This window comes from Pinus tabuliformis, chromosome 4_2 (assembly GCF_031772625.1).
Source record: "Pinus tabuliformis cultivar Carrire ecotype Pingquan chromosome 4_2, CPIR1, whole genome shotgun sequence".
Lineage (NCBI taxonomy): Eukaryota > Viridiplantae > Streptophyta > Pinopsida > Pinales > Pinaceae > Pinus > Pinus tabuliformis.
Genome location: NC_142304.1, coordinates 51,830,421 through 51,855,159, shown reverse-complemented (window position 1 = coordinate 51,855,159; position 24,739 = coordinate 51,830,421). Strand labels below are relative to the sequence as shown.

Below are 24,739 nucleotides of genomic sequence, written 5' to 3'. Positions count from 1 at the left end.
AATGGCGTCTCATAATACTCAAAAACTAAACAGAGTTTGGCTTTTGCTTCACTTGCACAACGAAAACTAACCACCTTTTCACACAAAAACAGTCCTCCATTAATTTATCAAATTTCACACCAAATCGGTATTCAAATTCCACGACGCATCATATAAAAAGACACACGATATTTATTTTATGCACAATACACAAAAGAACAGAGTCTCGCAATCGCCTCTATTACATAAGAATGAACTCTGTATATAATTTAACTTACACAGTCTCCTCTAAAATGAGCTTTCGCTCCACTCCAAAACTCACACTCACTATCAAAAATTGAACTTTCATGAAGCAAAATCTCTTCGTTTATTACAACTTTCTCTCCTTAACTCTCTAACAAATCGGTACATAATCTTCTAATTTTAAAGATTCTAACAAATAAACTCTCCTATTTATTGGCGCTCACACACACCTGTTATAACAAATCTTATCAATAAGATAGACACACTTATTACAATAATAACTAATTATTTGTGAAATCGACCTCCTCAGTAAACTGGATTTTAACACACAGTAATGAAATTCACACTGTGAAGCCACAACATGTGACCATTCCATCACATTGCTGGCTGGTTCTAGATGCTCCTGCATCACTATTGTATCTGATGGGTGGACAAATGTTAGAAACCAACACTTGATAAATGTTTTGGTGTTTCTGCAATTGGTGCTGTGTTTCTTGCAGTGCATGACTCCTCTTCGATCATTGCATTTGCTCTAGAAATTTTAAAGCTCCTATTGAAAACCGTTAATGTTCTTGGTCCTTCTAATGTGATTCAAGTAATCGTTGATAATGCAAGAAATTGTATTGGAGTAGGTAAACTCATCGAATGGTCATTGAGTGAGTTCATCCACACATCTCTAGGTTGGGTGTTTGGTGCACGCGTTGAACCTATAGATGCATGATAATGTAAACCATAAAGAATGTGGATGGAGTAATGACATTTACAAGAGTGGGAAGCAACTCATCAGATTTGTCAATGAGCATACAAGTGTGAATTACTTTTATGGCACTCACAATAGGTTGCAACCACTTAAAATTGCAAAAACCAGATTTTCTATTTATTTCCTCTCCTTTAGGCGCCCATTGAAGGTGAGACAAGCTTTGGGTGCTATGGTGACGAGTGGTGCATGAGATGAACTAAACACTGATAGAGGTGGTGCTAATGTAGTGAAGGGGACTTTTCTTGACAGTAAGTTTTGGTCGCAAGTTTGGTAGGTCTTGCAATTCACCAAGCCAATTTAATAATTTATCACATGATTAAGTTTGTAGATTTCGATTGGGCAATCACTAGGGAAGTGTATGAGTAGATAGATAACATGCTAGGGCAGATTAAAGACATTGTTCAGCCTAGAGATATCAACTTGTATAATCATACTCATGCAGAGGTGGAAATATGGCGTGAAATGCTAAATATTCCACTACATGCCTTAACATATGTTCTTACACCGAGATATTATTATCTATCATGGTCTTCATCACTAGCACCTGATGGTTGGTCCATGAAAAAGCTAAACCAAGATCTAGAGGTTCAAGTTGGTTATATGAAAGCATTAGACAAGTTGGTCCCTGATGGGAAGTTTGAGAACATTCAAAGACAACTGAGCCACTACATCCTTAACGATGGTGCCTTTGGGAACAACCATGCAATTAGAGAGCGAGGGAATTTGAGTTGTCTTTAATGGTGGAACATGCATGATGGTGCTACACAACAGCTACAACGGTTGGAAACATGGGTGCTTTCAAAGTTGGTGAACGCTTCTTTTGTAGAGAGGTGTTGGAGCACCTACACTTTCATCCATAACATTAAAAGAAATAGGTTGAATGTCTACCTGTTAGAGAGCTTGGTTTATGTTCATTACAGCTTGTGATTGTTGTCCCATTACTATGAGGAAGAAAACCCGGATAAAACTTGTTGATTTGGGAGAACAATCTAGATGGGGTAATTTGGAGGATGGAATATTGGATTTAGAGCAATTGGAGAATGCTCTGATGGATGATGTTGATTGGGCTAAGATGCCACTCCCATCCACTGTCATGGTACCCATGATTAGGACTCCAGCTCTGTCACTAGTGTCTCCATCTTCAGTTTTACATAAATATTCTTCTACATATCTTCATCTTGCTTTGGCTCCACTCACACCACATGGATGCCCACACAGCAATTGTGGTGGTGCAAAGAGGAGGTAATGGTAGATAGAATCATAGATATTAGAGTAATTGTTTCTCCATTTTCACTACTTTATGCCAGAGATGATAAATTCAAAGTATTTAGCCACTAAGTAAGTTTATTGTTTTGGATCTTTTGATCTTCATACGTTGGTGTGGAGAGCGCATATTTTGTAAACATAACTATTTGGCCATGTTATTGTGGACAATTGCTGGATAGCTTATTTCATTCCATAAGTTAATGGTCTACTTTAAATTTGTATGTTCATTTGTAATTGCTAGAACTAGATGGTTGCTGCTCTAATGTCATCTTTATTAAGCTCATTGGTGTATATTAATGCACCTCACCCAGGGGGATTTGAACTAGGCACTTGTTGGCACAGAGCTAGACAAATGCCAAACAACTACTCGGGCTTTGATATCAAATTTTAGGAGAGAGTGCGTGTATTTCACTCTAGAGCTCGTCTGAGGGTTGTTCATCAAACCTCCAAGCCATCAGGCTTTGCATCAGTTCAGTCCCTTCACATTGTTTGATGGAGACGAGGGTACTTATTATGCCTCATTTTCCTCCAACTTTATTTTCTGTTATGCTTATGTTCAGCTAGGGCATTGTGCCTCATATGATTTTCCTCCTCTGCTGTACCTAGATCCTACCACTCTACCTTTTTCTCCATCGTGTCATTTTATTTTTAACAGCTTAGTATTAAAGGAATGTTCTAGACATTCCCTTAGCCTATTTTGACATTCCTTTAGTTTCATTGACCTTTTTCTTGGTTATTTGTTGGATAGTAAAAAATATATCTTATCCTATCTTATCGGGTAATGTTTTTGTCCAGCTTCATTGGTTACTTTAAATGTTGATAATCAATGTTTACTTTTGTCAGCTCACTCATGTATGCCATGTGGGTTTTGAAGTTTTATCTGAGTGTGTTAAAAATTGACCTTAATGGGAAGAGATGCTCATTACCTTGCATTTTAAAGTGGCTAAGTAAGAAAATGGTAGCAAATTTCTCACATATCTCTATGGTAAAATTAATTGCAGTTCATGGAGAGTGTCTTCTAACTGTGATAAGCACATGCTATAATATTGCACTTAACAGGTAAACTCTATATCTCAGATATCCAATCTTATAATGTTCAAGCGAAATTTTGAATACCTCTATTTTCGGTTAAAGTTATCATATGTAACTATTTAAACTATTCATATTGTGTCTGCCTTAGCAAGAGTGCAATAAATCAGGCTACAGCAAAGGCTATGCTTTCTCAAATGATCAGCACTGTCTTCAGGAGGATGGAAACTGATGAAAGGGTGGTGATTCTTGCTTCCATTTAATTGAATATCCACTGTGTTGTCTATTTTGTCAAGTTTGAGATTCTGTTATGGGTGATTCTTGATATTTAGTTTTTGTGTGCAGAATCAGGTTTGTGTTCCTCTTCATACAGCAAACACATCCAATCCACCTATACCTTCTGCAACTGACTCTCCTACACAGTACAACAATTCCACCTCAGAAACATTTAAACAGGGAAGTCAGGAAATTGTGATGGAGAGCTCCTCTAATGAAGATGGAAAAGATGCAGGAGCTACAACACTAGGAGATGCTCTTTCCCTGGACAGATTGAGAGATGCAGCCATTATATCTGTAGAGGAACTCCAACATCTTGCTGGAGGTGCAGATATAAAGGTTGGGTGTACCTTTTGCTTAATTATGAATCATCTTATCCATTGTGTAATCCGACTTTAGATCTCTAGTTAGTATTGATTTTCTGTAAATACTGCTTTTAGGGTTGGAGGCTGCTTTAGACAAGGCTGTCAATTCAGAAGATAGTGAAAGGACAGCAGGGTAAGGGTTCTAGTTTCAATTGGGCCAAGAGTTATGCTTCTTTACCAATTGTTACTTTTGAGGCGAAGTAGGAAGATTATCCAAGCTGTCCCAAATTTACTAAAAGTCTTGTACATGATTAAAATTTATAATATTTTGTTAAGTGTATTTTTTGATTGTTTTTAGAGGAATTGATCTGGAAAGCATGAGTGTATCGCAACAGGATGCTTTACTGGTTTTCTGGACCCTCTGTAAGGTGTGTACACTGTATATGTACTAGTTTTCTTGCCAAGGCTAAAGTTTGTATATATTGTATCCTAACTGTCAGTATATGCTTTACAGAGAATGTATTAAATGACTAAAGTAAGTCTTAATTGTATAAAGCATATATGATGAATAATATTTTTGTTTGGATTTCAAATTCATCTACAATTTGCATAGGTCAATTTGATTGAAACTGGTCTTTCACAGATGTCTTTGAAGGAAGAAACTGATGAGTTCGTTACAAAAATGAAGCTTCTTTCACTTGAGCTGCTTCAGGTCAGTTCCTGCCACCTGGATGCTTCATGCTTGTTTATTTACGAGAAGTGAATGTAGTGTAACGAGAGCATCATGTTTTGCAGGGATTGTTAGAAGGTGTTAGCCCCTCTTTCACTATCAATTTTCATTTTATTGACTCAGTCAAATCCTACCTTTCATATGCATTGCTCAGGGCATGTGTTTCCTCATCACCATCAATTTTTCAGGTCAGTAGTCTCGAGCTTCATAAGTTTCTTATCATCTTGTACTTATCAGCTTCATAAGGATGACACAGGCTATTTCTTATGTTATTCAATACGTGGATAGCTGTTGTGACTCGGATATATCTATTTTTGTTTCTCAATATTTTAGTATACGATAAATATTTTGCTGTTTGTTTCAGTATGCTTCAGGTATTTTCACTGTATTGTTACTGCGGTTCAGAGAAAGCTTGAAGGTAGGAAGATTCTGTTCATCTTCTTTAACTGAACCTGATACGAATAATGCTTTCATGAAAACATATAGGTAAGGTAGTGTTTCTCTGTACACGGTGCAACACATGTTAATGTCTAATGGCAAATGGATTTGCAGGCAGAAATAGGTATATTTTTTCCATTGATCATTCTGCGATCCCTTGACAGTTCAGACAGTCCTCTTCATCAAAGGACATGTGTTCTCAGGTATGATTCTACGGTTGACAACTTTCATATTGGACAGATTGTCTGGTCAGTAGAAGTCAGCACAATCTCTAAAACTGGACATTCAAATGCTTTCCTTCCTTTATCATTTTGGATATGTTTTAGAAATGCTGTCAGCCTACAGATATGATGATGCCATGGAGTTATTTCCACAAAGTTACATGCTTCTTGGCATTATGCAGAAACGAATATTGACTGGTAATCAGTGTTTGTTTGACTTACAGTGATGATTTAGAACGATGAACAAGTAGGTCAAGTCACCCGGTTTGTCTTCAAATTTGGGGACAGTGAAAGTTCAAAAAACGTTTTACATTGCAAATAAAAAAAATAATAAAATTCACCATTAAGTTCAGTAATGACAATTAAATGAATTCCACTATAACTTCATAATCTCAAACAGGAAACTACAAATATTTTTAACTTCAAATCTGACCCAAAAATATGTCAAATTAAATATCAAGATACATACATTTGTTTTTATTCATTTCAAGTTTAACAAAATATACCATATCATTTATTTTTGAAATATATTGAAAAAGGTCTTCCTGACCAGTTAAATTTGCCACTGCATGGGATCCAATGAACTTCGAGTTGTTGAAAAAAATGCCATTTGCTGCAACTATAGAACTAGGTAGGAGTATTGATTTCTGATGCTGTGGTGGCTGCCAGTATTGATCATGCTGTATGCTAAAAAGAGAGAAGCTTCATAGTTTTATTCAAATAGAGAGTGTGCCATGTTGAGTTTGATATACTATCTCAATTGGCATGCTTTTCATGGTCAAGGAATTTATAAATGTTGAAAATTGCTGTTGTGTATTCTAGGTTATGATAAACTTGGTTGTTAGTGCATCTCTCTCTCTTGTGTGTGTGTGTGTGTGTGTGAGTGTGTGTTATGATATCCTTGGTTGTTGATGCATCTCTCTCTCTCTCTATATATATATATATGTGTGTGTGTGTGGGCGATTCACATTCTAAAGATACAATTCTGGACGACTAACTTATGAACATGGAATCTGTCTTTTTTGAAGCTTGTATGGTGAGAACCTCTTCATTATGGTTAGTGGTTTTGTAAAATTTGGCAACTAGGGCCAAACTCCACCTTGGACAGCTCATATGATGCAGTTGATATTTTTATTGGATTCCTCTCTTTGAGAGGTGTAGGATTGATCTAAAGATCATCTCATTCTGAACCTTTCGTGAACGACTTGGAGTCATGGATTGACCCAATGTTGCATTGATTGTTATCGGGATATTATCGGTGAGGGGCAAAAATCGGAAAAAATGGGGAAAAGATCGTAAAATACAAAAATATTCATCTTTTTTCAATTTTTTTAATATCTAAAGCATCTACAACATAAAATAAATACATTGACACAAAAATATGATAAAAGAACTAATATAAGATGTGTAATATCATTTCTAGTGTTACATCACACATAACAGGGAATCATGTCTTGAATAGTAAGTCTTGACACCTGACTCCTGAGTCCCAAGTCAGCCTCAAAATATCAACAAAAAATATAATAATGTATCTCATATCATGAGTCATAATTTCATATTAATATACAATGAAATGAAGTTAATGAACCAAATAACTAAAGTCCAATACTATTGATTTCCTCTGCCCCTCTAGAGGTAGATGTCAGTGGAGTTGGCAGTGGACTCTGCTGTGCTCTAGAAGCCGATGAATTAGGAGCTACAGGAGGTAGACCACGTCCTCTACTGGTGACAGGGGTAGCTTGGGTAGGTTGTGTCACCTCCTCCTCATAAAATAAAATAAAAAATAAAAAAATAAAAAATCGTGATTTTTTATTTTTATTTATTTATTTATTTCCGCGATTTTTTGAAAAAAAATCGCCGAAAAGAAAAGTTTGTATTTATCGGGTGATAATATTGCCGGTTTTAAAAAACCGCGATTTTTCGATATAATTGCGATTAGTGCAACACTTGATTGACCCTCTTATGAAGGTCTTGTATGAGATGGATGTTGAGCTTTGGGAGCTTCAAGGGGCTTGGGGTAGTTCTTGGAGCGATGAGCGACCATTAAGTGAGTGGTTCATCTTCTCCTAGTGGTGCATGATGTACAGGGTGAGTGGTTCACCATGCCCTGTGATACCCCATGTTGAGATATGCATAGGATGAGTGGTTCACCTTCTCCTATGGCATATGATGAGGATGAGTGGTTCGCCTTCTCTTGCTGGTACATCCTACCCATGCAATTTGGGAATCATGGGAAGTACCTCTCATCTGGCCAATGAGTAGGGAAATGAGGATAGGGACTATAGGACTACCGATGGACACATTGTGTACTACCGTACTCCCTATGATAGGATGTTTGATATTGATCTGGGATTAATGGAAAATGACTTTTGGTCACTGGAGAGTAGTATGATACACTCTCGATTATTGGAGACTGACTTCGGGTTAGTGGAGAATGGTATGATACATTCTCGATCATTTTTCTTCTTCATTATTTCTTCATGGTTCAGCAGAGCAGGGATGATATAGATTATCAGATGGTTTGGCAAGTGGAGTTCTTCCTAGTTGAGAGGGAGTGTTAAATTTGGCAACTAGGGCCAAACTCCACATTGGATAACTCATATGATGCAGTTGATATTTTTATTGGATTCCTCTCTTTGAGAGATGTAGGATTGATCTAAAGATCATCTCATTGTGATATGTACAAATGGAATTATGAATTTATTTTGTTTATGGACAAATTGTCAATGTCGGCCAACAAACTAATGTAGTCTCAGAAGCCCAACAATCAGGTCTATTCATCCTCAACGTTTGCATATAAATAGAAGGTGCATTTGCCTCATTTGGACATCACTAACCCTCTCACACATCTCTCTCCCCTCTTATGATTGGGTACAGATTTTAGGACAACCTCTCTCCACACGTGCGAAGAAGAAGAAGACTGTTTTTCTGCGTTGACTGAATTTTAGGAAAGTTTGACCAAGTGTTGACCAACAACGTTGACATGTTTGACTGCGTATTTTGTGGGAGATTTTCTATTTGGGTAGGTCGCATATATGGGCACAGAAATCGAGGCGGTCTGTACTGTTTGACTAGTGTTGACTGCAGAAGGGTTTACCTGCAGCGTTGACCAAGTTTGATTGAGTATTTTCACACTTTTTTTGGGCTGATTTGATTTGCTGTTGGAGGCCAAGTTTGACCGAGCTATTTTGGAGGTCAAATTTTGCCTTGTTGACCAGCGTTGACTTTCTGGTTAGGGCTTTCTGTGGTTGCTATTTGACGGGACAGATTTCACTTTGATTGGGCAAGTGAATATTGCATATTGTACTCTCTCTTTGTTGAACTTTTGAAGAATAATAAGAAGAATTTATCAAAGGGTTTCCCCACATTGGGGTTTGTCCCTGGTTGGCGCCATATCTTGTGTCCTCTTGTCTTTGCTTGTCTTCTACTGTTTTATTTATGTTCTATCTGCATTTACTGTCATGTTAATGTGATTGCTAATCCGGAAATTGATACTGGGCTAATAAGAAAATTGAAGTAAATTGCTCTCAAGGATAGAACATACTATTGTTATCTAAAATTAACAGGTTTCCACTTGTCGAGTATATTGCATTTGGTCATCCAGCTTGGAACTCTTTCACTGTTGAATGTGTGTATTGTTTATGTTATTAATTCCACCATACTTGGAAAAAGATGGCTTAAGTCCACAAATTCAGCTAGTGAGGTGGCTCAAGTCTTCATAATTGTGATTGTGAGGTAGCATGGAGTTCTCAAGAAGACCATTTTAGATAGAGATGCCAAGTTCACCTCCAAGTTTTGGAAGGAGCTATTTGTAGGATCCGGGATTGAATTGGCATGCAGTTCAAATTATCAGCCACATTAGGATGGGCAAACAGAGAGGACAAACAAAATCCTCGAAGACATGTTGAGGACGTATGCAATGCACTAGCAAAGGAAGTGGGGCTAGTACTTCCACTTGTAGAATTTTCCTACGACAGTGGATGCCAAGAATCTATGAAAATGAGCTTGTTCCAGGAACCTTATCGAAGGAGTTGCAATACTCCAATCAACTGGAGTGATCCAATGAGCAGGGTCCCTACAGAGCCTGCTAAAAGAGATGGGGCAACAAATGCAAGTGATAGGCATAATTTGAAAGTGGCACAGGACAGACAAAAAGCTATGCAGATCGACCTAAGGAGTTCCAAGTTGGGGAACATGCTTACTTGAGAGCTAAATCCAAGAAAATGGTTATTGAACGCCAAGGACGGTGTTCCCCCTCAAGGGGGAGGGGAATGTGACATCCCTTGGTTGACATTTTCTTTCTTTAAATAATTACAATTATTTTCAAATGGCTAAGAGAAGGACACAAATTCCATTTCTTGCGGTAGGATGTTGCTTGAGAAAATGGTTGTTTTTAAATATCAGTCCTGGTTGGTTGAAAGAATTTAATTTGCTGATTGTGCATTGAATTTAACTGAAAAAGGAAGGATTGGTCCAAGTGTCCTTCAACTTAAACATGAAGCAAAGAAAGGCTTAAGTCCACTCTTTTCACTATTGAATGTGCGTATTGTTTATGTTATTAATTCCACTATACTTGGGCAAAGATGGCTTAAGTCCACAAATTCAGCTAGTGAGGTTGCTCAAGTCTTCATAAATGGGATTGTGAGGTTGCATGGAGTTCCCAAGAAGACCATTTCAGATAGAGATGCCAAGTTCACCTCCAAGTTTGGAAGGAGCTATTTGTAGGATCGGGGACTGAATTGGCATTCAATACAACTTATCACCCACATTAGGACGGGCAAACAGAGAGGACAAACAAAATCCTCGAAGACATGTTGAGGAGGTATGCAATGCACTAGCAAAGGAAGTGGGGCTAGTACCTTCCACTTGTAGAATTTTCCTACAACAGTGGATGCCAAGAATATATGAAAATGAGCCTGTTCTAGGCACCTTATCGAAGGAATTGCAATACTCCAATCAATTGGAGTGATCCAATGAGCAGGGTCCCTACAGAGCCTCCTAAAAGAGATGGGGCAACAAATGCAAGTGATATGCATAATTTGAAAGTGGCACTGGACAGGCAAAAAGCTATGCGGATCAACATAAGGAGTTCCAAGTTGGGGAACATGTTTACTTGAGAGTTAAATCCAAGAAAATGGTTATTGAACGCCAAGGACGGTGTTCCCCCTCAAGGGGGAGGGGAATGTGACATCCCTTGGTTAACATGTTCTTTATGGTAAATAATTGTAATTATTTTCAAATGGCTAAGAGAAGGACGCAAATTCCATTGCTTGAGGTAGGAGGTTGCTTGAGAAAATGGTTGTTTTTAAATATCAGTCCTGGTTGGCTGAAAGAATTAAATGCGCTGATTGTGCATTGAATTTAACTGAAAAAGGAAGGACTGGTCCAAGTGTCCTTCAGCTCAAACAAGAAGCAAAGAAAGGACAAAATTTAAGAGCAACATGGGTTGTGCTATAAGGTCTTGGATTGCTATGCAAATCATAGGAATCAAGGGCAATTAGTTTGTTTTGCAGGGGAAGGAAGGAGGAAATTAATTAGTCAATTTCATACATGATTTCTCTCTCGCTCATGTGCGTTAGGAAGGCATCTGCAGAGAACACAACGCTCAAATTTTCCGTGTAAGAACACAGAGAGAGAGAGAGATGAAAGGGAGGTCAAGAAATCTCTAACATTGAATTGAGCCTTTGGAGAAAGGGGGCACCAACTAAAGAACCCTCTAAGGGAGGCTTGATGGGTGATTTGTTTCAGAGAACGTGGCTTGCCTGTAAGTCTGAAGAACCCATTGGAAGCTTGTGGTTTGATGACCCTATTGGATTTGGGAAGAATCACTCAGGTACTTGTCTGGGTCGATGGATCACCAGGAGTTCCCTTGGGGCTGAAGCTCTGGTGCTTGACTCACTAAGGAACCACTTGGAGGAGTGATTTCTTTACTCATTAACAACTTAACCATTGAAGAATCTGCCTTATAGTGGATTCTCTTCTCCTAAAAGTGAGCTAGAGTTCTCTGTAATGTGAAATGCTAGCATGACTGTGAAAATGCTTGAACAGTGTGATTGATAATGGGCTTAGTTGGTAGATGAAGGAAACATGGCCTTGTGTGTTATGAATAAATATTCATAACTAAATATTATTAAAATAAATATATTAAAATCATAAATATTAACAATTAATAATTTAATTAATTAAATGTCCATTAATTATGAAAGGGAAATAATGTCCAAAAGACATGACTTTTGAAAAAAACCTTGTGGCCTGTCAATGCCTATTAAGGTGAACTGCCGAAGGCATTGTAATTCATTCATTTTCATTCAACAATTAATAAATATATATAATTTCATTGTGAATTTCAATTAAAATCAACATACAGTGCTGGGTTTTCCTAACAGTGGTATCAGAGCTTTGTCGCATTGATTGGACGCTCTCTGCCGATCATTCGATGCCCTGTGCCGACTATTCTTCCATCGTGATCATCCACTGTCACCAGTTCCTATAACCTCCATTGTCACATCCCTCCACTGTTCCTTTAGTCGCTGGTTGTCACCAACCCTGCTCCTCGTTCGACATCACTGTGTTTCCTCCACATCGCCTTGCCCCAACCGGTTCATATCGTGCCACTACAGGTTAACAAACCTTGCCGATCACACCTGGTCCGTCGTCCGCTTACCTGCTATGTCTGCCTGTCTGTTCATTTCCTGACCCATCACCTATTTTCATTGTTTCCAGACTGTCGCGACCATTCCCTTGTTGCCGCGTCAACCCCGTCCAACACCTAACCAAACTATGACAACTCCTTTAACGTTGTTGGCTCCATTTCACAGTCTAAAATTTACGCTGGTCAACACCCCTTCAGGAACATCGTTCATTATTAGTATCACATATTATATAAGTAATAAACTATATAATTATATAAATTAACTAATTTAAATATTAATTAAAAAAATTATTATTTAATTAAAAAAAAGAAAAATTGGATCCACCAAGAAGAAAAGGAGCAAAATGGGGAGTAATAATGACAATAACAATTCCAAGAAATTCCAAGAGGAACTTGACAAGATGCGTCAGCGTCTTGATAATGTCAAAAAGAAGTAGGAAGCACTTGGAAAAGGCCGAGACAAGATCATTATTACTTAAGACCAAATAGCAAACAATATAAACAAAATAGAGAATGTTGAGAAAATGCTGAGCCAGCCGATGGGAGTCAATCCATCTTTTAATCCCTTAATCACACAAGAATCGTTGCAAAATGCCAAGACTCCAAAAGGCAATGTTTTTCCAAGTGCTGAATTTCTGTCGATGCATGAAGTCCCACAAATACGGCATATACAGTTTTGAGGAAGTCAATATTATACAAAGTTTCTCAAAAGGGACCACAAAAAAATTAAAAGGGAATTACCTAATTATGATGGTAAGGACAATAGGGGTGCCATTGTGTGGGTAAATAAAATGGAGGCCTTTTGCAGAGCAAACCCGCCAATAGGTGTGCAAGAGAGGATCATAACTGCATCCAATAATTTGAAAGTTGAAGCATACGATCGGTTCCTATGGCGATCCAATAGATGTGAGGCTCATTCGTTCGTTTCAATCTTTTTGTGGATGCCCTGCTCAAGAGGTTCCATGACGAAGAAGAAGACGATGTTTATGAAAAATTCGTTCATCTCAAACAAAAAGGGCTTATAAGTGAATACACCCGCAAGTGGGAAGTATTAGCTATAACACAAAAGGGGGTTCTCCGATGAAGAACTGCTAAAATGTATAGATGTGGGCTTAAAGAGTATATTCGAAAAGAATGAAAATTATATAAACCCAAAACCATTGAAGAAGCTAGACATGCAACAATAATTATTGAGCAAAAATATAAGTTCCATAAAACACCTTATGCTAGTAATGAAAAATCAAGGAACTACTCAAAAGGAAGGTCAAGTAAGTCTTATTCAGAAAACACTGGTAAGTACATTCCACCCCCGTTGCATGAAGGAGGAAAACAACAGTCAAATTTCGAAAATAAAAAAGATGGAAAACATGGTTAGAATTGTTATCTATGGAAGGGACTCACCAACAATCTGAAGTTACATCCCTAATCCAAAAATATGACAAAGTATTTCAGGAATTGTCGATGCAATTACCTCTTGGAAGAAAGATTGAACACATCATTGAAGTTAAACTAGATTCAACACCTGTAAATGTCAAGCCATATCGCTTTCCCCATCATCATAAAACAAAGATAGAAAAGCTAATACAAGATTTTCTAAAATGTGGAATCATTATGAAAAGCAAAAGTCCATATGCGACACAAGTAGTGTTAGTCAGGAAGAAAGATGGATCCTTCCAGTTGTATATAGATTATCGAGGATTAAACAAGATTACTATTAAACACAAATTTCCCATTCCATTTATTGATGAGATGCTAGACAAACTCCATGGCACAAAATATTTTTCAAAATTAGCTTTGAGGTCAGGCTACTATCAAATTCGAGTGAGATTAGAAGACGTTGAGAAGACTGCATTCAAAACTCATGAAGGACACTATGAGTTCAAGGTAATGCCATTTGGTCTAACAAATGCACCAAGCACCTTCCAAGCAACCATGAACGAACTCTTCCACTTATACTTGCGAAAATTCGTATTGGTTTTCTTTGACGATATCCTCGTCTATGACAAAACATGGAAGGAGCACCTCAAGCATCTAGAAGTACTATCGTATTGGAGAAGAATCAATTTTATTCAAAATTATCAAAATGTACCTTTGAGTAGAAGGAAGTTGAATACCTGGGACACATCATATCCAAAGGAGGAGTCAAAGTGGAACCCAACAAAATTAAAGCAATCAAAGAGTGGCCCAAGCCAAAGAATATATCCAAACATAGGGGATTCCTTGGATTAACCGGATACTAGAGAAGATTCTTAAAGAATTACGCACACGAGACTGCTCCTTTAAAGAATTTACTAAAGCAAAATTCCTTTCAATGGAACACTAGAGCCGACAAATACTTCGAATCCTTAAAAGAGATAATGTCATCTATGCCGGTTTTGGCAACCTTTGATTTTCATTTATCCAAACCTTTTGTGGTAGAGTGTGATGCCTAAGGGTTTGGGATTCGTGCAGTACTAATGCAAGATGGACACCCCATAGCTTACGAAAGTCGAAAACTTAATAAAAGGGAAAGCTTGAAGTCTACCTACCACAAGGAGATGTTGGCCATTATTCATGCACTAAGCAAGTGGCATCAATACTTACTAGGGAGAAAATTTTCAATCCGTACCGATCATAACATTGTTCAGTTCTTGTTACAACAAAAAACTCTATCTACAAAAGGATTATTTGTTGGCCTTGAAAGATCCTGCAATAGAAGAACTTCATGATTCAAGCCTCGCTGCATGTCAAAGTGAGAATAGGCCTAAAAGAATTGTGTTCCTTCTCTGTCCTGCGATATTTCAATCTAAAGTGAACAAATCAAGAACAACTCTGTATTGAAGTTTTTTATGTTCTTTTTGTCCTTGGAACTAACATCTGAAGACTTTCAACCTTATGACAACAAAGGTTTGTGTTATGAACATAAATTGTATAAAATAATGTAAATATAGATAATAACACTACATCAAAACAATGATTAATTAGTGATTAGTTTAGTGAAGAGGTGTGTCCTCAAAGGACATGACTGTTCATAAAGGGACACATGCCTAGATATATAAGGCAGGCCCTCATTGTAACCTTGAATCATCACTTATACAAGTTTATATATAATAAATTATTATTACAAAATACCTCTTGTGTATTTTTACATTAAAGCCAACAAGCTATAAGTTTTGTTGCTTCAGTGGTATCAAAGCCATGCCACACAATATAACCATGCGAGTCTTTGAACGTTGTTCGCCGCACAATATGCCATTACATTCACGTCCTTAATTCATGGAGTAGTTTAGTAAAATTCAAGAAGCACTTCGGTGTTTAGAAAAATCATTTGCAGGAGTTAAAGCATGTTGAAGGGAAATCGATAATAAGGAAGATAATAGCGACAGTGAAGAAACAAAACTAGGTGAAGCAAGAGAAGAAGATTTTGATTAGAATGATGACAATGAGGATGAAGGTGAGGTGGATAAGGACTATCTTGAGAGACAAGATGATGGAAATATCACAACAATGAGGAAGAAAACCATGATCAAAATGATGAAAATAATGCACAAAACATTACATTTAATAATGCGTTTATGTCAAAATTAAAGAAATTCCACTCACGAGGCTTGTGGAATCTCATTGCTATAGATAAGGCACATTGTATTTCATCATAGGGCCATGATTTCTGATCCAGTTACCTCAAATTGTCAATCCTAAGAAGTTGCCTTTTGGGTGTGCCAATATTAGCACTAACAGCCACAACTGCTAGAAAGGTGCAAGAGGATGTAATAAAGTCATTGTGTTTGCATCAACCATCAATACTTCAAACATCATTTAATCAGCCAAATATCTTTTATGAAGTTCGATACAAAGACCTATTGAATGATGCATATATTGATTTACGAGATTTGCTGAAGGCAGCTAAGCAAGATTGCACAATAACTTATTGTCTTGCTCGAAATACATGTGATGATATTGGGGCCCATCTTTTGAAAGATGGCATTCCTTGTAGTGTATATCATGCAGGATTGAGTGATAGGGTTCGTAGCCAAGCACTGAATGTGGCTGGGAATCAGGAAAAGTTCCAGTTGTGGTGGCTACAATAGAATTTGGGATGGGAATAGATCGAAAAGACGTGCGGATTGTATGTCATTTTAATATTCCAAAGGCTATGGTGGTCTCTATTGTTGCTCTCTACAATGACGTGGATGGAATATTTGAAGTCCCGATAGACATACACCCTGAGTATTCGCCTCTTGCCCCGATATCAGGAGCATGCCAACCTCATTTGCGTGCTGCCAAGGATGAGGATTTCCAAAAGGGTTTGATAGATCTCATTCATGCGCTCGTGATAAATTGCCCTGATGTTTCTGCCATTGCAGGGAAGCTGTTGTTGGTTGGCTTGAAGACAATTATTCGAGGTTATCAAAAATGACGTGAGCCAAGCGAAGACAATTATTCGAGGTTAAAGTGAAGGAAACTGCCAACAATAAGCTTTGAGGACAAAGCTTTGAAGGAAGGGGCAATGTTACGAACAAAAATTGTATAAAATAATGTAAATATAGATAATAACACTACATCAAAACAATGATTAATTAGTGATTAGTTTAGTAAAGAGGTGTGTCCCCAAAGGACATGACCGTTCATAAAGGAACAAATGCCTAGATATATAAGGTAGGCCATCATTGTAACATTGAATCATCACTTACACAATTTTATATATAATAAATTATTATTACAAAATACCTTTTGTGTATTTTAACATTAAAGCCAACAAGCTATAAGTTTTGTTGCTTCAGTTTGTCATTGATTTGTGGTTTGTTCTTAGAAACCATTTCGATACTCCTTTTATTGGCACATCAGAGAAGTTGTCGGTTGAATTATGGATCTTTTGGATTGATGCTTATAACTATGCTGAGGAGGATTCGAACTGAAATTTCTTGGGCTCTGTTGGGATTAACACACCTTCAAAGGTTTTTTTGATGAGATATAACTAAGAGATAGTGAGAATGTAATGCTAGATTGTGATACTTAAGATCACTTTTTGGAATGTGATCTTGACAACCTCTGAAACCTTCTTATTACTTTGCAATGATGTCTGCAACAGAATCGAAATGGTTGTTGCAGACTTGATGTAGGACCATTGAAAGCTGTGAAGCATAGAACTGGGGATATATGTATAGAAACCATTGTTGTACGTGCACAAGGTTGTGTACAAAACACCCAATATATCGATGATCCACTAACATAGCAGCTGAACTCACTAGTATGCAAATATTGATTGTAGATGTTCTGGCAGAAGTAGTAAATTTTTTTGTTTCTGACATCAATTAAATGCTTTCGGAGGATTGGTAAAAAGGAATGAGTTGGGAACGACTTCATGTTTACAAGTTATACGCCCCTGATAACTTAGTGCCATAACAACCATCAACAAACGATGAAGTTGATGCTACATGTAATGTTCTAGCGAAGATTCAAGTTCGACTCCTTTTTGGCATAAAGGTTAGATTAATTTTAATTTTTGGTCAAATTGTTATTTTGTCTAGTGGTTAACAATTTCCAGCGGTTGGCGCTTGAATTCGGCTGAGGGCCTGAAAAGAACTCTATTGTAGAATACTTAATTTATAATATGGTTTAGTTTGGTTATTATGAAGCCAATATTAATCCAAATAAAAAACCGAAAGAAACACGAAGTTTAGAATTAAGAGATGGACCTTGTTGAAGTGATTTGGTAGGAGTGACAATGGTTACAAAGTTTTTAGGTTGGAAGTATTATGGCCGTGAATTTAATGATGTTACGTTTTGTTGTTAGTGCCCTGTTAGAGTCAGTTTGATGCTGCTGTTTGTTGACGGTAAGAGGTGTATGTTGCTATAAGTATATTGGTCAAAGAGAGCTACTATGAGGGTTTGAGGCACTGATGATGGTTGTCACAGTATTGAGCAGAGTTGTTGTGTGCAACTAACCCATTGTTTGACAATGTTGAGAATAGTTAGGGTTTGACTACAACAATCAAGCTAGGGTTTGTTCTATATGATAAGCATAGGCCCTATGATTTGACAGGTTGATGTTGATGTTAGTTCTGTTAGTAAAATATATTGTAGTGAACACTTGATGAGGTTTGATAGTTTGATGAGTGAAGAGACAATGTTTAGCTGTTGATGTACTACAAAGTTCTTTGGATAGAAGTAAAAGTAGTGGCATCCAGGATATTGATTAGTTGAGCAGAGACTTGATAGAGGAACATGTAACTTGAGCAGAATTTGTGTTTGCTGTTGATCTTGATATTGAGCAGAGGTAGATTTGATTATAACAATGTACTTAGTAGAGTTGTTTGACCAGAGATAGTATTGTTGGTTATTTTTTATTGATTATTGAGCATAGGTGGATTCAGTCTAAAAATTTTGAAACGTGGTCTGCCAATGTGAGTTGAAGGTTGGAGCCTTCAGGGCAAGTTGCATCTTGCTTAATAGGGTGGTAGGGTGGTGCAAGGTAGGAGAGTGGAGTCTCCTTAAGGTTAGAGCCTGCGAACACTTCAAGGTGGCATGGTGGTGCTATTGCAGGTTGGAGCCTGCACATGGCGTTGGAGCATCCTTTAGGTTGGAGCTTGTAAACTAGGCTGTTGGAGCCTCCTTTACTTGGTGTCGAAAATCTTGGAAGATGGAGCTTCCTAATTGATGTAAAATATTGAAGACATATTAAGAAGCATTCGATGGTTTTTCTTTTGGAAGGGCTTCCACCTAAAAATCTTGTGTCTACTGTCTTCATTATTGTGCATTGTTGAATGGTGTTGTTCACTGTTTATGTAATGTGATGCTGATTAATGTGAATTTAATGCTCTGGAGATTAAAATTAACTAGTTGGAAAGAAACATTGATTCACCCCCCTCTTAGTATTTCTAGAATGGGTGTCTCTTCAAACTAGGTCGACTTGAACACTTGGAGGGCCGAATTGATCTTCTTGGAGCCAAAATTCAAAATTCCCTCTTTTTGAAATCAACATGAAGAACATCTTTTGTATTTATTATGACATATATTTGGAGGGATAAAATATTAATTATGAAGACTGACCATATCTACAAAAAATTCACACTCCCTCTTAGCTAGGAAGTTATTGATAGTGACTATCCAGATGTTCTCTTGTTGAAAAATTTCTCTAAGAAAAGGTTAAAGCAACTCATTATTTATCATGAGCATTGACATCATCCGATTACCATAATCCTAGTCAGCAAATCTGACTAATGGTAAATCAACAACATCAACTATTCACCATAATTCTGATTAGCATCTCTAACCCATGGTACATCACTAGTCACCATAAATCTGATCAACATTTGTGAACCATGGTACATCACTCGTCAACATAATTTTGGTCAACATCTCTAACCCATGGTATATAGACTAGTCGTGGTTCACCATAATCTTGGTCAACATCTTTGATCCATGGTGAAACCCTAGGGACACACTCAATTCATTTGAGTGATTCTTGTCCCAATCCCAAGGCCTCACTCACTTGAGTAATTCTAGGCCTGTTGCTAAATTTGCTCACTCAACCTATTTGGAGAGTAATTCTAAGCCTGATGCTGAAGGCACCCATTCAACCCTAAGGTTGAGTAATTCTGGGCCTCCTACACTCTGGACCATGCCCCCTAATCCTAGTCAACATAGTTGTCCCAAGGAGAATGATTGTCCCTCTCTAGACCATTCTCCCTAATATTTGTCAACATACTTGACTCAACGAGAATGATTGTCCTTGATATGTCAACATCAATACTCCCTCTCACTGAGAGAGGCATTCTTAAACACTCCAAGCTTGTCCTCGAAGTATACAAACTCGATCATGGGATAGAAGATCATGTAATATGATGGTAATTGTGGAGTGACCATTTCAAGTATCACATGCTCGTGCAAATTGAAGATTGTCTAGTGGAGCGAGCTCTCTTGGGAAAGTTCTATGAAGCACTATTTTTGACATGATACTAGTCAGCAAAAGGGAGGAGCTCGTAAGAAAGCGTTGGAAATTTCCTTTGGTTGCATCAGACTGCACAATATGTGTTTAGAAGCAAAGTGCAGATATCTTGCATAAATGACATGCGGGAGATGCCTTGATGAGGTTGTGTTGCTAGTGTTAGGATGCCATTATTTGAGTCTTGCTATTGCTAGCACTTTTGAGCGAGAGGAGAAAAGGCTTCCTCAACTATAAAGCAACAAATACCAGTGATGAGAATCACATGTGGTTTATGATTCTCAAGGGTTCAAAATAATCAAGATTCTTTTTCGCGAACAATGTTTACGTTGAAAGAAGAAACCCTAACTCATGCAAGGAAAGAAAGGAAAGCAACACACTGATGATAAGGACAAGAATGATGAGTTTGTAGACAAAGATCAAGGAGTCAACAAATTCCCTAGGATCCTCAAAAGATAAGTACTTTATGTCTCTCTTCCTTGATTATTATTATTTTGCAATTAGCCTCTTGTCTTTGTTTCATTTGCTAGATTGTAATCATTCTTCCACGACTTCGTAATAATGTTTGCAGGATAGGACTCTGGCAGTAGGAGGAAGCATCAGGAAGAACATAGCAAGATTTATGGCAAGAGGATTCTCCGTAAAGTGATTCGTGTTCAAGAGGGAGAAATTGTATTGGTATCTAGAATCATGTTGGAAGGGTTCCTAGTTCAGACAAAGTAGACAAGCCAATATGTTGAAGGATGTCATTATGTCGAGATTTGTGGAAAGTCGGTAATGACTTCAAAGTAGTTTTACAAGATCAGACATTTGGTAAATGACATAGAAAAGTACAAAGAAAGGATTCTCCTAAGAAGAGGGAGAGGACTATGAGGAGACATTTGATCCATTTGTCAGGTACACTTATGTTAGAATTATTATATCTAATATGGTTGGAAATTACATCAGATGGATGTGGATACCGTTTTCCTCAATGAAGTAATTGAAGAAGTGTACATAAAGCTACCTTAGGGTTTTGAGGTGCTTGGAGTCTCTTGCTTGCAAATAGAAAAATGCCTTATGGATTAATGGATCAAGGTTGATCCTATATGATTTGTTTCTTAAGGGAGCAATAAGGCTCCATTACATTTCTACTGAAGAGTAGATAACTGACCTTCTCACAAAGCCTCTGTCTAGAGTAAAGCTCATATATTTCAAGGACAAGCTTGGTGTTGTTGAGAATGCCTCTCTTAGTGAGAGGGAGTGTTGATGTTTTTTTTCCTGAGAAGAAAAATCATAATTTCATTATAGGTGAAATTACATGTTGTAGATGCCCATGGGCATATGCTATACTGTGACCGAAGTCCACTGTCGAAGTTCAGAAGTAATTACAATAAGACCCCGAGGGGTGTACTGTGCTATTGTTCAAACCCAAAAGAAATCAAAATGTCACCCAGAGGTGATGACTGTTTGTAAAAACTATTATTTACATTGATTTAGCAACCTGTATAATGAACAAAAATTTATAAGCAAAAATTTCTGAAAAATTAGGGGCTGATCCCCCTCTGAAGTTCCCTGTCTATGTATGGCCTGTGGAAGTACTGATAAGTTCTTGCTGGTGTGTGTTCTATAATCAACCATTCTCCTAGAGGACAATTCGTCGCTTCTTTCGAAAGCTTGTCCGCACTTTCATTTCGCTCCCTGTAGACGTGAGAGCAAGAAATATGATCAAAATATGTTTAAAAAATACAATTTCATCCATAATAGATCTTAGTGTGTAAGCATTGGAAGTGGCAGTGTTGTTAAACCAGTCAATCACATTCTTTGAGTCCCCCTAGATTTGTAATTTTTTGCATTGTTGAAGTATAACAAAGTATATCAGGTGTCGGAGAGATATTAGTTCAGCATGATTATTTGTTCCATGGCCTAAACCCATACTAATCTAGAAGGAATGTGATTCGGTGAGATGGAATAGGATGCCACCCCCACAGCCTTGTGCTTGAGCAGCCCCATCAAAATAGGCCCAAGGTATTGACTTGTCAATCTGCTCCTGTGTTATAATCCTGGGTCTGTTGGTATTTTCCTCTGCAGGTAATTCCTCATAAGCTGAGCAAATTTTCGGTGGGACCAGATTCCAGATTACCGGCTTGTCTTGAAAAATTATGAGATTACGCTTCAGCCAGATATGCCATGAGACCAGAAGGGGCAAATTTCTTGTCTTTGGTTTGGATGCTTCTCCCCACCAAGTGTCCCAAGCGATCGGTAAATCGGCTCCATGCCAGCTCTTGTTCATATTTAGAGTTGTAAGAACTTGTGTCCATATTGAAATTGTAATGGGACAAGTGAGGAAGAGATGCTGAGTCGTTTCCTCCTCCTGATGGCAGAGTACACACCAGGTAGGACCAGTGAAAGCCCTCTTTCTAAGATAAGTTCCAGTGGGAATTTTGTTTTCAAGAATGCTCCACATCAGTAGTCTTGTGCGCAGGGGAGCTTTCAATTTCCAAAGGAGCTTCCACCAGCTTTTTATGCTTTCCGGTTTTGAATCAGCTACAATGATGTCATAGCCTTGTTTAGAGGAGTATTGGCCCTTTTTTGAGTGCCCCCAAATAAGTTCATCATCTTCATTATTTAGTCTGACATGAGATTCTGTAAGGGCTTGAAGGAAATTTTGCCATGTCCTGTCCCATTCAATGGGTATGTTCCAGTTCTCCCCAGAGTGCCAGGCTTGAGAAAGAAAAGTAGAGTTTTGTTGATCGCCGAGATGTTCAATATATCTGATGCCTCTGTTGTTTAAAAAATTTATTAGCTCAGGTGGGAGTTGATATGAGTTCCCACTTCCGGTCTAGGGATCTATCCCAATACGAACTGAAGCTCCATTTCCTATTTTCCATATGAGTCCATCCTTTATAATGGGCATAGTATTTAGGATGGCCCTCCATATGACAGAGATGCCTTTCCTGCTCTAGGAGGGTCATCTTATCCAATCAATGATAGATATGGGCCAAATGTATTTATGGGTGATTACCTCCGACCAGAGGCTTTTGTGCTTTAATAACAGCCAGCCTTGTTTTGCCGCCAAAGCTTGTGCAAAAGCAAGGAGTTGCTTAAGTCCCCAGCCTCCCCATTTTTTGGGAGTGGCGATTCTGTTCCACTTAACCCAAGCAAAGGGTTTCCCCTCCTTTCTTCCCTTCCAAAGGAATTGGCAACAAGCTTGTTGTATTCTGTGTAGAATCCCCCTTGGGATCCAAGCCAAAGACATCCAAAAGACTAGAGTGGCTTCCAATACTGATTTGATAAGAATCAATCTTCCTGCCCTTGATAGGAACCGGTGACACCATATATTGATTCTTTTTTCCACCTTGGTGATAAGCTAGTTCCAGTTTGCTATTTTGTATCCATCAGGCTTGAGTCTAAAGCCTAGATACTTCAGTCCATCCTTTAAATCATTGACTTGAAAAGGAAATTTTTGAAGTGAGAGCTGAATTTCTTGTTGGGAGCATTCCGAGAATGAGATGGTAGACTTTCCCCTATTGATTTCCATCCCAGTGGCACTGCTGAAAAGATTTAGAACCTCATTCATGGTTGTGGTGTCCTCAACACTTCCACTTAGGAAAATGAGAATGTCGTCCACAAAGAGGAGATGAGTCAGATTGAAATTTTCAGTGATCTTTAATCCCCTGAGCCTCCCCATTCTCTTTTCAGAATCAATCAATCTACTTAAGCCTTCCATGACCAGGAGAAAGAGTAGAGGGGATAGTGGGCATCCCTGTCTTATGCCCCTATTGACATGAAAGGAGGGAGTGGCGGACCCATTGATGAGAATAGCAAAAGATACTGAAGAGATGCATCCCATGATCCAGTTTGAGAAAGCCAGGGGAAAGCCCAAATGTGTGAGGATCATTCTGAGGTATAACTAACTGACTTTGTCGAAAGCTTTTGATAAATCTATTTTAAGAGTCAGTCCTTTGAGCTTCTTGAGTTTAATTGAATGAAGGGCTTCCTGGGCCGAGCCAATAGCTTCTTGGATATGTCTGTGATGAAGAAATGCAAATTGTTCCTGGGATATGTGATCAGATAAGATGGGCTTGATGCGATTGGCGATGATTTTGGATATGATTTTATATAGACAATTGCAAAGAGAAATAGGCCAGAAGTCATTGAAAGAAGCGGGGGAGTCAGATTTAGGGATCAGAGCTAAATAGGTGAAGTTTGGAGGGGCATAGATATGGCCCAAGATCCTACTTTCTTCACTGACCGCAAGTAGATCCTGCTCCAAAATATCAAGAAATGCAGAGTAAAATTCAACAGGCCATCCATCTGGGCGTGCACTTTTGTCTCTCTTAAACCATTTAAGGGTGCCCTCTAGCTCCCCCATAGTGACAGGTTTTAAAAGATATTCTGAGCCATTTGGATCCACAAATCTAGGGAAATGGCCTGCCAGATTAATGATATCAGGGAGAGTGGTGGCAGAGGGGGCTGTGAACTGATATTTGAAGCACTGTTGATAATATCGGCGATATTCGAAAATATCGCGATATTTTCGGGAAAACGATATATCGCCGAGAAAATATCGCGATATTTTCTATTTTGATAATATCGCGATATTTTCAAAATATCGGCAAATATCGGAAAATATCGGCAAAATATCGCGATATTTTGAAAATATCGGCAAAATATCAGCTATATTAAAAATTTGAAAAAATTATTTTTTATGCTTGCCGATATTTGCCGATATTGTGCCGATATTTTCGCCGATATTGCCGATAAGATATTTTCTGGACCCTCGCCGATATTTTGCCGATACCGATATTTTCAACACTGATTTGAAGTGTGATATACCCAGCCTTGCTAACTGGGGGTGGGTGGAAGCCCAGCCTTCCTGTTCCATGGGCAACTGCCAGATGGTGTTTGTAGCTTTCCTACCATTGGCGAAATTA

The 24,739-nt window shown here is 38.1% G+C and overlaps 1 protein-coding gene across 1 annotated transcript in view; it reads left to right on the top strand.

The window, feature by feature from the left end:
- Positions 1–24,739, top strand: part of LOC149168244 (brefeldin A-inhibited guanine nucleotide-exchange protein 5-like) — a 240,061-nt gene that overhangs the window by 59,432 nt on the left and 155,890 nt on the right. The window contains 9 exon segments of the mRNA XM_089424865.1: positions 3,250–3,307; positions 3,429–3,516; positions 3,623–3,891; positions 3,992–4,051; positions 4,217–4,286; positions 4,502–4,570; positions 4,654–4,776; positions 4,953–5,006; positions 5,141–5,229. Coding sequence (XP_089280991.1) covers positions 3,250–3,307; positions 3,429–3,516; positions 3,623–3,891; positions 3,992–4,051; positions 4,217–4,286; positions 4,502–4,570; positions 4,654–4,776; positions 4,953–5,006; positions 5,141–5,229 — 880 coding nt within the window.